General features: G+C 40.7%; 1 protein-coding gene across 2 annotated transcripts in view; it reads left to right on the plus strand.

Annotated features, from left to right (window-relative positions):
* The window catches only part of NT5C2 (5'-nucleotidase, cytosolic II), a 325,894-nt gene that overhangs the window by 69,069 nt on the left and 241,514 nt on the right, over positions 1-15,311 (plus strand). For both annotated transcript variants that reach the window (XM_053692454.1, XM_053692453.1), the window contains exon 2: positions 1,986-2,107. In XM_053692454.1, coding sequence (XP_053548429.1) covers positions 2,007-2,107 — 101 coding nt within the window. In that variant the 5' untranslated portion in view covers positions 1,986-2,006. The remainder of the gene's footprint in view (positions 1-1,985; positions 2,108-15,311) is intronic.

Below are 15,311 nucleotides of genomic sequence, written 5' to 3' on the forward strand. Positions count from 1 at the left end.
GTTAGTGTTTATCGAAAACCCTTAAAGGGACACTGAACCCATTTCTTTTCTTTCATGATTCAGAGCATGCAATTTTAAGCATTTTTGCTAATGGAATCATATTTAAAACTTGCTTCTATTTAAAATTTAAATGCACACATGCACAATCGTCCTTTCTATCCCTTTAAGTTGCAGTGGTGCAGCAATTTCCTCTGTGATGAGAGAAGCCCAGATTGCAGGCAGAAACAACTGGCAAGACTTGTGTTTGTTACTAAATTCTTCCAGCTACCCTGGAGACATCCGATTTTGAATTTGTTATATTTCATCAATAGTTTTGTTTTTAGTATTAGAAAACTATTTACCTTCATATTATAGATGTTCAAGTAAATTTCATGTCTGCACTTCTTCCCTTTAAAGGGCAATAATAGTGAAATGGCATGCTCTAATCCATTAGAGCACGGCTCAACAAACCCAGGAACCTGGGAGCCACTGGCTCCTAGATTTTTACCCCTGGTTTATAACTTTTTGTGCTATTCTCTATATATCTATACACAAATATAACTGTCTGGCTCCTAAAAGTATTGCTGACTCCTGAATATTTTTACTGGCTCCTAATTTTTTTTTTACAGATTGTTTGACTACTGCGTTAAAGAATTTCATTTTACGACTACCGACCCTGCTCTACTGTGTGTTTAATTCTCACAAAGAGGTTAAGCGCAGAGTAGAAGTGCAGCTCGGGACTCACAGGGGTTAAACACACACTAGAGTCGTAATATTACATGCTCCAACAGAGGAGTGTGTCGTTTTTTGACTGTTATGGTCTTTAAATTACTACTCATCACTGTAACATTACTAATAAAGAAGGGTGCACCACAACATGACATCTGGAAAAAGTGCCCGTATTTGGGAAGGAGCTTTATATATAGTAAATCACATCTCATTTTATGCACATAAAATATTTTACAGAAACAGAACCTCACAGCAAATTAATTACAATATATATATATATATATATATATATATATATATATATATATATATATATATATATATATATATATATATATATATATATATATATATATATATATATAATATTGCCATATACATATTCCAGAATGCTATGAAACCAAGAATATGTAAACGCTTTGCAGTGCTATTCCCTTATGTTACAATATTTTTGTCTGTAAATTAATAAATGTGCATATGTGCAACAGCTATTCATGACTTGTTTTGGATCAGCCTCTACTTTAGCATAAAATAGACTGTTTTCAGTAAAGGTCTTCTTATGTAACAAGGCTTTATGAGGAAGTACTGCTTTTAAAGGGGCAGTGCATGAACTGTTAAATTGGTTTCCCCTTAAAGGGACAGTCTAGTCAAAATGTAAACTTTCATGATTCAGATAGGGCATGCAATTTTAAACCACTTTCCATTTTACTTTTATCATTAAATTTGCTTGGTTCTCTTGGTATTTTATGTTGAAAGCTAAACATAGGTAGGTTCATATGCTCAATTCTAAGCCCTTATCTCAGTTCATTTTTTTTACAGCTAGACAGTGCTAGTTCATGTGTTTTCATGTTTATTTTTGCACATTAAATATCAGTTTTGAAACCCCAAACCAATGAGCTTTAAGGGCAAGCAGATCTAATTATCTTATCTGTCTAATTACTTACTTACACAAAGTCTTATTTCTTCTATAAGATACGACGAGTCCACAGATTCATCCTTTACTTGTGGGATATTATCCTCCTGCTAACAGGAAGTGGCTCTGGAATTTTCAGTATAGGTGGGGATACAACAGGAAAAATCAGCTATTTCAAATGATAAAATAAACGTAAACAAGGTGTTTTTAAACAATTTAATACATTCTAGCAGATAAAATGGATAATTGGGATCTCATTGAAGGAGGGAGTACGTTGTTCCTTTAAGTTTTGTCCTTAATTGTGTCTCCATATTTTCTTTCCTATAATTCTTTCAATGACACAATTGTTTTCCATTCTTTTCAGGTTCATTTATCCAGTTGCAAAATGACAACTTCCTGGAGTGATCGTCTTCAAAATGCAGCTGATCTACCCGCCAATATGGATGGTCTTGCCATGAAAAAGTATCGCCGTGAAGCTTACCACAGGTTTGTATGTGATGAAATATTGACGTTCAATCAACATTCAACTTACTTGATTGTTTTTGCTTTAGGTAGCAGACAGCTGTGTGGGTGTGGAGGATGTATTGGTTCAAGATGGACACCAGGTAGAATCTAGATTCTGAATAACTCTGGGCGATGTTAGGACATTTTTTTGGGCAGTACCAGGTTTCTCTTGACACTAGACACTGGCATGGTGCAAACTGTTACAGTCCCGCATATTAAGGGACATTTGTGAAAAATGTCATCCATTTATGCAGGGTTTTCTATTTAAAAAAAATCAGATTTATTAAGTAGGAATACATTTGGAATAACATAGAATATAAACTATACTGCACTCAGTTTCGTGTTTTGTTATATATGAGCTTATTTCCAAAGATTCTAATTTCTCCAACATTGGTGTGTCCGGTCCACGGCGTCATCCTTACTTGTGGGATATTCTCTACCCCAACAGGAAATGGCAAAGAGTCCCAGCAAAGCTGGTCACATGATCCCTCCTAGGCTCCGCCCACCCCAGTCATTCTCTTTGCCGTTGCACAGGCAACATCTCCACGGAGATGGTTAAGAGTTTTTTTGGTGTTTAAATGTAGTTTTTATTCTTCTATCAAGTGTTTCTTATTTTAAAATAGTGCTGGTATGTACTATTTACTCTGAAACAGAAAAAGGATGAAGATTTCTGTTTGTAAGAGGAAGATGATTTTAGCAGACAGTTACTAAAATCGATTGCTGTTTCCATACAGGACTGTTGAGATGAAGTAACTTCAGTTGGGGGAAACAGTTAGCAGACCTTTCTGCTTAAGGTATGACTAGCCATATTTCTAACAAGACCATGTAATGCTGGAAGGCTGTCATTTCCCCTCATGGGGACCGGTAAGCCATTTTTCTTAGTTAAACATAAAAGAATAAAGGGCTTCAAAAAGGGCTTAAAAAACTGGTAGACATTTTTCTGGGCTAAAACGATTGCTTTACTAGGCATATTATGCAGATTCTAACTAATAATGGTTATTATAATCTTGGGGATTGTTTAGAAAAACGGCAGGCACTGTGTTGGACACCTTTTTCAGATGGGGGCCTTTTCTAGTTATATAGCTGGGACTGTATAGGGGTTAAATGTAAAAACGGCTCCGGTTTCGTTATTTTAAGGGTTAAAGCTCTGAAATTTGGTGTGCAATACTTTTAATGCTTTAAGACACTGTGGTGAAATTTTGGTGAATTTTGAACAATTCCTTCATACTTTTTCACATATTCAGTAATAAAGTGTTTTCAGTTTGAAATTTAAAGTGACAGTAACGGTTTTATTTTAAAACGTTTTTTGTGCTTTGTTGACAAGTTTAAGCCTGTTTAACATGTCTGTACCATCAAATAAGCTATGTTCTATATGTATGAAAGCCAATGTGTCTCCCCATTTAAATTTGTGATAATTGTGCCATAGTGTCCAAACAAAGTAAGGACAGTAATGCCACAGATAATGATATTGCCCAAGATGATTCCTCAAATGAGGGGAGTAAACATGATACTACATCATCCCCTACTGTGTCTACACCAGTTATGCCCACACAGGAGGCCCCTAGTACATCTAGTGCGCCAATACTTATTACCATGCAACAATTAACGGCTGTAATGGATAACTCTATAGCAAATCTTTTATCCAAAATGCCTACTTATCAGAGAAAGCGCGATTGCTCTGTTTTAAACACTGAAGAGCAAGAGGACGCTGATGATAATTGTTCTGTCATACCCTCACACCAATCTGAAGGGGCCATGAGGGAGGTTTTGTCTGAGGGAGAAATTTCAGATTCAGGAAAGATTTCTCATCAAGCTGAACCTGATGTTGTGACATTTAAATTTAAATTAGAACATCTCGGCGCACTGCTTAAGGAGGTATTATCTACTCTGGATGATTGTGACAATTTGGTCATTCCAGAGAAGTTATGTAAGATGGACAAGTTCCTAGAGGTTCCGGTGCCCCCCGACGCTTTTCCTATACCCAAGCGGGTAGCGGACATAGTAAATAAAGAGTGGGAAAGGCCCGGCATACCTTTTGTCCCCCCCCCTATATTTAAGAAATTATTTCCTATAGTCGACCCCAGAAAGGACTTACGGCAGACAGTCCCCAAGGTCGAGGGGGCGGTTTCTACTCTAAACAAACGCACTACTATTCCTATCGAAGATAGTTGTGCTTTCAAAGATCCTATGGAGAAAAAATTAGAGGGTTTGCTTAAAAAGATTTTTGTTCAGCAAGGTTACCTTCTACAACCAATTTCATGCATTGTTCCTGTCACTACGGCAGCGTGTTTCTGGTTCGAGGAACTAGAAAAGTCGCTCAATAAAGAATCTTCGTATGAGGAGGTTATGGACAGAGTTCAAGCACTTAAATTGGCTAACTCTTTTATTTTAGATGCCGCTTTGCAATTAGCTAGGTTAGCGGCGAAAAATTCAGGGTTTGCTATCGTGGCGCGCAGAGCGCTTTGGCTAAAGTCTTGGTCAGCGGATGTGTCTTCCAAGACAAAATTGCTTAACATTCCTTTCAAGGGTAAAACATTATTTGGACCTGATTTGAAAGAGATTATTTCAGACATCACTGGGGGAAAGGGCCACGCCCTCCCACAGGATAGGTCTTTTAAGGCTAAAAATAAGCCTAATTTCTTTCATGTAATTAACAAGAGTCCATGAGCTAGTGACGTATGGGATATACATTCCTACCAGGAGGGGCAAAGTTTCCCAAACCTTAAAATGCCTATAAATACACCCCTCACCACACCCACAAATCAGTTTTACAAACTTTGCCTCCAAGGGAGGTGGTGAAGTAAGTTTGTGCTAGATTCTACGTTGATATGCGCTCCGCAGCAAGTTGGAGCCCGGTTTTCCTCTCAGCGTGCAGTGAATGTCAGAGGGATGTGAAGAGAGTATTGCCTATTGAATGCAGTGATCTCCTTCTACGGGGTCTATTTCATAAGGTTCTCTGTTATCGGTCGTAGAGATTCATCTCTTACCTCCCTTTTCAGATCGACGATATACTCTTATATTTACCATTTCCTCTACTGATTCTCGTTTCAGTACTGGTTTGGCTTTCTACAAACATGTAGATGAGTGTCCTGGGGTAAGTAAGTCTTATTTTCTGTGACACTCTAAGCTATGGTTGGGCACTTTATTTATAAAGTTCTAAATATATGTATTCAAACATTTATTTGCCTTGACTCAGAATGTTCAACTTTCCTTATTTTCAGACAGTCAGTTTCATATTTGGGATTATGCTTTAAATTATCATATTTTTTCTTACCTCAAAAATTTGACTTTTTTCCCTGTGGGCTGTTAGGCTCGCGGGGGCTGAAAATGCTTCATTTTATTGCGTCATTCTTGGCGCGGACTTTTTTGGCGCAAAAATTCTTTTCCGTTTCCGGCGTCATACGTGTCGCCGGAAGTTGCGTCATTTTTGACGTTATTTTGCGCCAAAAATGTCGGCGTTCCGGATGTGGCGTCATTTTTGGCGCCAAAAGCATTTAGGCGCCAAATAATGTGGGCGTCTTATTTGGCGCCAAAAAATATGGGCGTCGTTTTTGTCTCCACATTATTTCAGTCTCATTTTTCATTTGCTTCTGGTTGCTAGAAGCTTGATGTTTGGCATTTTTTTCCCATTCCTGAAACTGTCTTATAAGGAATTTGATCTATTTTGCTTTATATGTTGTTTTTTCTCTTACATATTGCAAGATGTCTCACGTTGCATCTGAGCCAGAAGATACTACAGGAAAACCACTGCCTGCTGGATCTACCAAAGCTAAGTGTATCTGCTGTAAACTTTTGGTAGCTATTCCTCCAGCTGTTGTTTGTAATAATTGTCATGACAAACTTGTTAAAGCAGATAATATTTCCTTTAGTGATGTACCATTGCCTGTTGCAGTTCCCTCAACATCTAAGGTGCAGAATGTTCCTGATAACATAAGAGATTTTGTTTCTGAATCCATAAAGAAGGCTTTGTCTGTTATTTCTCCTTCTAGTAAACGTAAAAAGTCTTTTAAATCTTCTCTCTCTACAGATGAATTTTTAAATGAACACCATCATTCTGATTCTTTGGACTCTTCTGGTTCAGAGGATTCTATCTCAGAGATTGATGCTGATAAATCTTCATATTTATTTAAGATGGAATTTATTCGCTCTTTACTTAAAGAAGTACTAATTGCTTTAGAAATAGAGGATTCTAGTCCTCTTGATACTAATTCTATACGTTTGGATAAGGTTTTTAAAGCTCCTGCGGTTATTCCAGAAGTCTTTCCTGTTCCTAATGCTATTTCTTCTGTTATGTGTGATCAGTCCACGGGTCATCATTACTTCTGGGATATTATCTGCTCCCCTACAGGAAGTGCAAGAGGATTCACCCAGCAGAGTTGCTATATAGCTCCTCCCCTCTACGTCACCTCCAGTCATTCTCTTGCACCCAAAGACTAGATAGGAGGTGTGAGAGGACTATGGTGATTATACTTAGTTTTTATAACTTCAATCAAAAGTTTGTTATTTTACAATAGCACCGGAGCGTGTTATTACTTCTCTGGCAGAGTTTGAAGAAGAATCTACCAGAGTTTTTCTTATGATTTTAACCGGAGTAGTTAAGATCATATTGCTGTTTCTCGGCCATCTGAGGGAGGTAAAAGCTTCAGATCAGGGGACAGCGGGCAGTTGAATCTGCATTGAGGTATGTAGCAGTTTTTATTTTCTGAATGGAATTGATGAGAAAATCCTGCCATACCGTTATAATGACATGTATGTATACTCTACACTTCAGTATTCTGGGGATGGTATTTCACCGGAATTACTCTGTAAAAATACATTAAACCTTTTAATAGGTATTTAATTCATGTTAAACGTTTTTGCTGGAATGTAGAATCGTTTGCATTTCTGAGGTACTGAGTGAATAAATATTTGGGCATTATTTTTCCACTTGGCAGTTTACTTGTTTTGATTATGACAGTTTCGTTTCTCTCTCACTGCTGTGTGTGAGGGGGAGGGGCCGTTTTTGGCGCTCTTTGCTACGCATCAAAAATTTCCAGTCAGTTACTCTTGTATTTTCTGCATGATCCGGTTCATCTCTAACAGAACTCAGGGGTCTTCAAACTTCTTTGAAGGGAGGTAGTTTCTCTCAGCAGAGCTGTGAGACTTATGTAGTGACTGTGTTTTAAAACGTTGCTCTATGATTTTTATGTTTAAAATTTAATTAGTGTTACTTTACTAATGGGAACAAACCTTTGCTAACAAGTTGTGTTGTTTTTAAAGAGTGATGCTATAACTGTTTTTCAGTTCATTATTTCAACTGTCATTTAATCGTTTAGTGCTTCTTTGAGGCACAGTACGTTTTTGTTAACTAAGATTGTAACCAAGTTGCATGTTTATTGCTAGTGTGTTAAACATGTCTGATTCAGAGGAAGATACCTGTGTCATTTGTTCCAATGCCAAGGTGGAGCCCAATAGAAATTTATGTACTAACTGTATTGATGCTACTTTAAATAAAAGCCAATCTGTACAAATTGAACAAATTTCACCAAACAGCGAGGGGAGAGTTATGCCGTCTAACTCGCCTCACGTGTCAGTACCTGCGTCTCCCGCCCGGGAGGTGCGTGATATTATGGCGCCTAGTACATCTGGGCAGCCATTACAGATAACATTACAAGATATGGCTACTGTTATGACTGAAGTTTTGGCTAAATTACCAGAACTAAGAGGCAAGCGTGATCACTCTGGGGTGAGAACAGAGTGCGCTGATAATTCTAGGGCCATGTCTGATACTGCGTCACAGCTTGCAGAGCATGAGGACGGAGAGCTTCATTCTGTAGGTGACGGTTCTGATCCAAGCAGATTGGATTCAGATATTTCAAATTTTAAATTTAAATTGGAAAACCTCCGTGTATTACTAGGGGAGGTCTTAGCGGCTCTTAACGATTGTAACACTGTTGCAATACCAGAGAAAATGTGTAGGTTGGATAAATACTTTGCGGTACCGGCGAGTACTGACGTTTTTCCTATACCTAAGAGATTAACTGAAATTGTTACTAAGGAGTGGGATAGACCCGGTGTGCCGTTCTCACCCCCTCCAATATTTAGGAAGATGTTTCCAATAGACGCCACCACACGGGACTTATGGCAAACGGTCCCTAAGGTGGAGGGAGCAGTTTCTACTTTAGCTAAGCGCACCACTATCCCGGTGGAGGATAGCTGTGCTTTTTCAGATCCTATGGATAAAAAATTAGAGGGTTACCTTAAGAAAATGTTTGTTCAACAAGGTTTTATATTGCAACCCCTTGCATGCATCGCGCCGATTACGGCTGCGGCAGCATTTTGGATTGAGTCTCTGGAAGAGAACCTTAGTTCCGCTACGCTGGACGACATTACGGACAGGCTTAGAGTCCTTAAACTAGCTAATTCATTCATTTCGGAGGCCGTAGTACATTTAACCAAACTTACGGCTAAGAATTCAGGATTCGCCATTCAGGCACGTAGGGCGCTGTGGCTAAAATCCTGGTCGGCTGATGTAACTTCTAAGTCCAAATTACTTAATATACCTTTCAAGGGGCAAACTGTATTTGGGCCCGGTTTGAAAGAGATTATCGCTGACATTACAGGAGGTAAGGGCCACGCTCTGCCTCAAGACAAAGCCAAAGCTAAGGCTAGACAGTTTAATTTTCGTCCCTTTCGGAATTTCAAAGCAGGTGCAGCATCAACTTCCACTGCACCAAAACAGGAAGGAGCTGTTGCTCGTTACAGACAAGGCCGGAAACCTAACCAGTCCTGGAATAAGGGCAAGCAGGCCAGAAAACCTGCTGCTGCCCCTAAGACAGCATGAACCGAGGGCCCCCGATCCGGGACCGGATCTAGTGGGGGGCAGACTCTCTCTCTTCGCCCAGGCTTGGGCAAGAGATGTCCAGGATCCCTGGGCGCTAGAGATCATATCTCAGGGATACCTTCTAGACTTCAAATTATCTCCCCCAAGAGGGAGATTTCATCTGTCAAGGTTGTCAACAAACCAAATAAAGAAAGACGCGTTTCTACGCTGTGTACAAGATCTATTATTAATGGGAGTGATCCATCCGGTTCCGCGGTCGGAACAAGGACAAGGGTTTTACTCAAACCTGTTTGTGGTTCCCAAAAAAGAGGGAACTTTCAGGCCAATCTTGGATTTAAAGATCCTAAACAAATTCCTAAGAGTTCCATCGTTCAAAATGGAAACTATTCGGACAATCTTACCCATGATCCAAAAGGGTCAGTACATGACCACAGTGGATTTAAAGGATGCTTACCTTCACATACCGATTCACAAAGATCATTACCGGTATCTAAGGTTTGCCTTCTTAGACAGGCATTACCAGTTTGTAGCCCTTCCATTCGGATTGGCTACGGCTCCAAGAATCTTCACAAAGGTTCTGGGTGCCCTTCTAGCGGTTCTGAGACCGCGAGGAATTTCGGTAGCTCCGTACCTAGACGACATTCTGATACAAGCTTCAAGCTTTCAAACTGCCAAGTCTCATACAGAGTTAGTTCTGGCATTTCTAAGGTCGCATGGATGGAAAGTGAACGAAAAGAAGAGTTCTCTCTTGCCTCTCACAAGAGTTCCATTCTTGGGGACTCTTATAGATTCTGTAGAAATGAAGATTTATCTGACAGAAGACAGATTAACAAAGCTTCTAAATGCATGCCGTGTCCTTCATTCCATTCAACTCCCGTCAGTAGCTCAATGCATGGAGGTGATCGGCTTAATGGTAGCAGCAATGGACATAGTTCCCTTTGCACGCCTACATCTCAGACCGCTGCAATTGTGCATGCTGAGTCAGTGGAATGGGGTTTACTCAGATTTGTCCCCCACTCTGAATCTGGATCAAGAGACCAGAAACTCTCTTCTATGGTGGCTTTCTCGGCCACATCTGTCCAGGGGGATGCCGTTCAGCAGGCCGGACTGGACAATTGTAACAACAGACGCCAGCCTTCTAGGTTGGGGCGCTGTCTGGAATTCTCTGAAGGCTCAGGGACTATGGAGTCAGGAGGAAAGTCTCCTGCCAATAAACATTCTGGAATTGAGAGCAGTTCTCAATGCCCTTCTAGCTTGGCCCCAGTTAAAGACTCGGGGGTTCATCAGGTTTCAGTCGGACAACATCACGACTGTGGCTTACATCAACCATCAGGGAGGGACAAGAAGCTCCCTAGCAATGATAGAAGTATCAAAGATAATTCGCTGGGCAGAGTCTCACTCTTGCCACCTGTCAGCAATCCACATCCCGGGAGTGGAGAACTGGGAGGCGGATTTCTTGAGTCGTCAGACTCTTCATCCGGGGGAGTGGGAACTTCATCCGGAGGTCTTTGCCCAAATACTTCGACGTTGGGGCAAACCAGAGATAGATCTCATGGCGTCTCGCCAGAACGCCAAACTTCCTCGCTACGGATCCAGATCCAGGGATCCGGGAGCGGTTCTGATAGATGCTTTGACAGCACCTTGGAACTTCAGGATGGCTTATGTGTTTCCACCCTTCCCGCTGCTTCCTCGATTGATTGCCAAGATCAAACAGGAGACAGCATCAGTGATTCTAATAGCGCCTGCATGGCCGCGCAGGACTTGGTATGCAGATCTAGTGGACATGTCATCCTGTCCGCCTTGGTCTCTACCTCTAAGACAGGACCTTCTGATTCAGGGTCCATTCAAACATCAAAGTCTAGCTTCTCTGAAGCTGACTGCTTGGAAATTGAACGCTTGATTTTATCAAAACGTGGTTTTTCTGAGTCGGTTATTGATACCCTGATACAGGCTAGGAAGCCTGTTACCAGAAAGATTTACCATAAAATATGGCGTAAATACCTATACTGGTGTGAATCCAAAGATTACTCCTGGAGTAAGGTTAGGATTCCTAGGATATTGTCTTTTCTACAAGAAGGTTTAGAAAAGGGTTTATCGGCTAGCTCATTAAAGGGACAGATCTCAGCTCTGTCCATCTTGTTACACAGGCGTCTGTCAGAAAATTCAGACATCCAGGCCTTTTGTCAGGCTTTAGCTAGGATCAAGCCTGTGTTTAAAGCTGTTGCTCCGCCATGGAGTTTAAACTTAGTTCTTAACGTTTTACAGGGTGTTCCGTTTGAACCCCTTCATTCCATTGATATAAAATTGTTATCTTGGAAAGTTCTATTTTTAATGGCTATTTCCTCGGCTCGAAGAGTCTCTGAGTTATCAGCCCTACATTGTGATTCTCCTTATCTGATCTTTCACTCAGACAAGGTAGTTCTGCGTACTAAACCTGGTTTCTTACCTAAGGTTGTCTCTAACAGGAATATCAATCAAGAGATTGTTGTTCCATCCTTGTGTCCAAATCCTTCTTCTAAGAAGGAACGTCTTCTACACAATCTGGATGTAGTTCGTGCCCTCAAGTTCTACTTGCAGGCAACTAAAGATTTTCGCCAAACTTCTTCCCTGTTTGTCGTTTATTCTGGGCAGAGGAGAGGTCAAAAAGCTTCTGCTACCTCTCTCTCTTTTTGGCTTCGTAGCATAATACGTTTAGCCTATGAGACTGCTGGACAGCAGCCTCCTGAAAGAATTACAGCTCATTCCACTAGAGCTGTGGCTTCCACTTGGGCCTTTAAGAATGAGGCCTCTGTTGAACAGATTTGCAAGGCTGCAACTTGGTCTTCGCTTCATACTTTTTCCAAATTTTACAAATTTGACACTTTTGCTTCTTCGGAGGCTATTTTTGGGAGAAAGGTTCTTCAGGCAGTGGTTCCTTCTGTATAATGAGCCTGCCTATCCCTCCCGTCATCCGTGTACTTTTGCTTTGGTATTGGTATCCCAGAAGTAATGATGACCCGTGGACTGATCACACATAACAGAAGAAAACATAATTTATGCTTACCTGATAAATTCCTTTCTTCTGTTGTGTGATCAGTCCACGGCCCGCCCTGTTTTTTAAGGCAGGTAAATATTTTTTAAATTATAATTCAGTCACCACTACACCCTTGGCTTCTCCTTTCTCGTTGGTCTTTGGTCGAATGACTGGAGGTGACGTAGAGGGGAGGAGCTATATAGCAACTCTGCTGGGTGAATCCTCTTGCACTTCCTGTAGGGGAGCAGATAATATCCCAGAAGTAATGATGACCCGTGGACTGATCACACAACAGAAGAAAGGAATTTATCAGGTAAGCATAAATTATGTTTTCTGCAGTAATTTCTAAGGAATGGGATAAATTGGGTAATTCATTTACTCCTTCTAAACGTTTTAAGCAATTATATCCTGTTCCACCTGACAGGTTAGAATTTTTGGGACAAAATCCCTAAAGTTGATGGGGCTATTTCTACCCTTGCTAAACGTACTACCATTCCTACGTCAGATGGTACCTCGTTTAAGGATCCTTTAGATAGAAAAATTGAATCTTTTCTAAGAAAAGCTTATCTATGTTCAGGTAATCTTCTTAGACCTGCTATATCATTGGCTGATGTTGCTGCAGCTTCAACTTTTTGGTTGGAAACCCTAGCGCAACAAGTAACAAATCGTGATTCTCATGATATTATTATTCTTCTCCAGCATGCTAATAATTTCATCTGTGATGCCATTTTTGATATTATTAGAGTTGATGTTAGGTTTATGTCTCTGGCTATCTTAGCCAGAAGAGCTTTATGGCTTAAGACCTGGAATGCTGATATGGCTTCTAAATCAACTCTACTTTCCATTTCTTTCCAGGGAAACAAATTATTTGGTTCTCAGTTGGATTCTATTATTTCAACTGTTACTGGTGGGAAAGGAACTTTTTTACCACAGGATAAAAAGTCTAAAGGTAAAAACAGGGCTAACAATCGTTTTCGTTCCTTTCGTTTCAACAAAGAACAAAAGCCTGATCCTTCGTCCTCAGGAGCAGTTTCAGTTTGGAAACCATCTCCAGTCTGGAATAAATCCAAGCCTGCTAGAAAGGCAAAGCCTGCTTCTAAGTTCACATGAAGGTACGGCCCTCATTCCAGTTCAGCTGGTAGGGGGCAGGTTACGTTTTTTCAAAGAAATTTGGATCATGTCCCAGTAAATCCAGTGAAAGCTCAAGCATTTCTGAATTGTGTTTCAGATCTAGAGTTGGCTGGAGTAATTATGCCAGTTCCAGTTCCGGAACAGGGGATGGGGTTTTATTCAAATCTCTTCATTGTACCAAAGAAGGAGAATTCCTTCAGACCAGTTCTGGATCTAAAATTATTGAATCGTTATGTAAGGATACCAACGTTCAAGATGGTAACTGTAAGGACTATATTGCCTTTTGTTCAGCAAGGGAATTATATGTCCACAATAGATTTACAGGATGCATATCTGCATATTCCGATTCATCCAGATCACTATCAGTTCCTGAGATTCTCTTTTCTAGACAAGCATTACCAATTTGTGGCTCTACCGTTTGGCCTTGCTACAGCTCCAAGAATTTTCACAAAGATTCTCGGTGCCCTTCTGTCTGTAATCAGAGAACAGGGTATTGTGGTATTTCCTTATTTGGACGATATCTTGGTACTTGCTCAGTCTTTACATTTAGCAGAGTCTCATACGAATCGACTTGTGTTGTTTCTTCAAGATCATGGTTGGAGGATCAATTTACCAAAAAGTTCTTTGATTCCTCAAACAAGGGTAACCTTTCTGGGTTTCCAGATAGATTCAGTGTCCATGACTCTGTCTTTAACAGACAAGAGACGTCTAAAATTGATTACAGCCTGTCGAAACCTTCAGTCTCAATCATTCCCTTCGGTAGCCTTATGCATGGAAATTCTAGGTCTTATGACTGCTGCATCGGACGCGATTCCCTTTGCTCGTTTTCACATGCGACCTCTTCAGCTCTGTATGCTGAACCAATGGTGCAGGGATTACACGAAGATATATCAATTAATATCTTTAAAACCGATTGTTCGGCACTCTCTAACGTGGTGGACAGATCACCTTCGTTTAATTCAGGGGGCTTCTTTTGTTCTTCCGACCTGGACTGTAATTTCAACAGATGCAAGTCTCACAGGTTGGGGAGCTGTGTGGGGATCTCTGACGGCACAAGGAGTTTGGGAATCTCAGGAGGTGAGATTACCGATCAATATCTTGGAACTCCGTGCAGTTTTCAGAGCTCTTCAGTTTTGGCCTCTTCTGAAGAGAGAATCGTTCATTTGTTTTCAGACAGACAATGTCACAACTGTGGCATACATCAATCATCAAGGAGGGACTCACAGTCCTCTGGCTATGAAAGAAGTATCTCGAATTTTGGTTTGGGCGGAATCCAGCTCCTGTCTAATCTCTGCGGTTCATATCCCAGGTGTAGACAATTGGGAAGCGGATTATCTCAGTCGCCAAACGTTGCATCCTGGCGAATGGCCTCTTCACCCAGAGGTATTTCTTCAGATTGTTCAAATGTGGGGGCTCCCAGAGATAGATCTGATGGCCTCTCATCTAAACAAGAAACTTCCCAGGTATCTGTCCAGATCCCGGGATCCTCAGGCGGAGGCAGTGGATGCATTATCACTTCCTTGGAAGTATCATCCTGCCTATATCTTTCCGCCTCTAGTTCTTCTTCCAAGAGTAATCTCCAAGATTCTGAGGGAATGCTCGTTTGTTCTGCTAATAGCTCCGGCATGGCCTCACAGGTTTTGGTATGCGGATCTTGTCCGGATGGCATCTTGCCAACCATGGACTCTTCCGTTAAGACCAGACCTCCTGTCACAAGGTCCTTTTTTCCATCCGGATCTGAAATCCTTAAATTTAAAGGTATGGAGATTGAACGCTTGATTCTTGGTCATAGAGGTTTCTCTGACTCCGTGATTAATACTATGTTACAGGCTCGTAAATCTGTATCTCGAGAGATATATTATAGAGTCTGGAAGACTTATATTTCTTGGTGTCTTTCTCATCATTTTTCTTGGCATTCTTTTAGAATACCGAGAATTTTGCAGTTTCTTCAGGATGGTTTAGATAAGGGTTTGTCCGCAAGTTCTTTGAAAGGACAAATCTCCGCTCTTTCTGTTCTTTTTCACAGAAAAATTGCTATTCTTCCTGATATTCATTGTTTTGTACAAGCTTTGGTTCGTATAAAACCTGTCATTAAGTCAATTTCTCCTCCTTGGAGTTTGAATTTGGTTCTGGGAGCTCTTCAAGCTCCTCCGTTTGAACCTATGCATTCATTGGACATTAAATTACTTTCTTGGAAAGTTTTGTTCCTTTTGGCCATC

Source organism: Bombina bombina, chromosome 9, assembly GCF_027579735.1.
Source record: "Bombina bombina isolate aBomBom1 chromosome 9, aBomBom1.pri, whole genome shotgun sequence".
Lineage (NCBI taxonomy): Eukaryota > Metazoa > Chordata > Amphibia > Anura > Bombinatoridae > Bombina > Bombina bombina.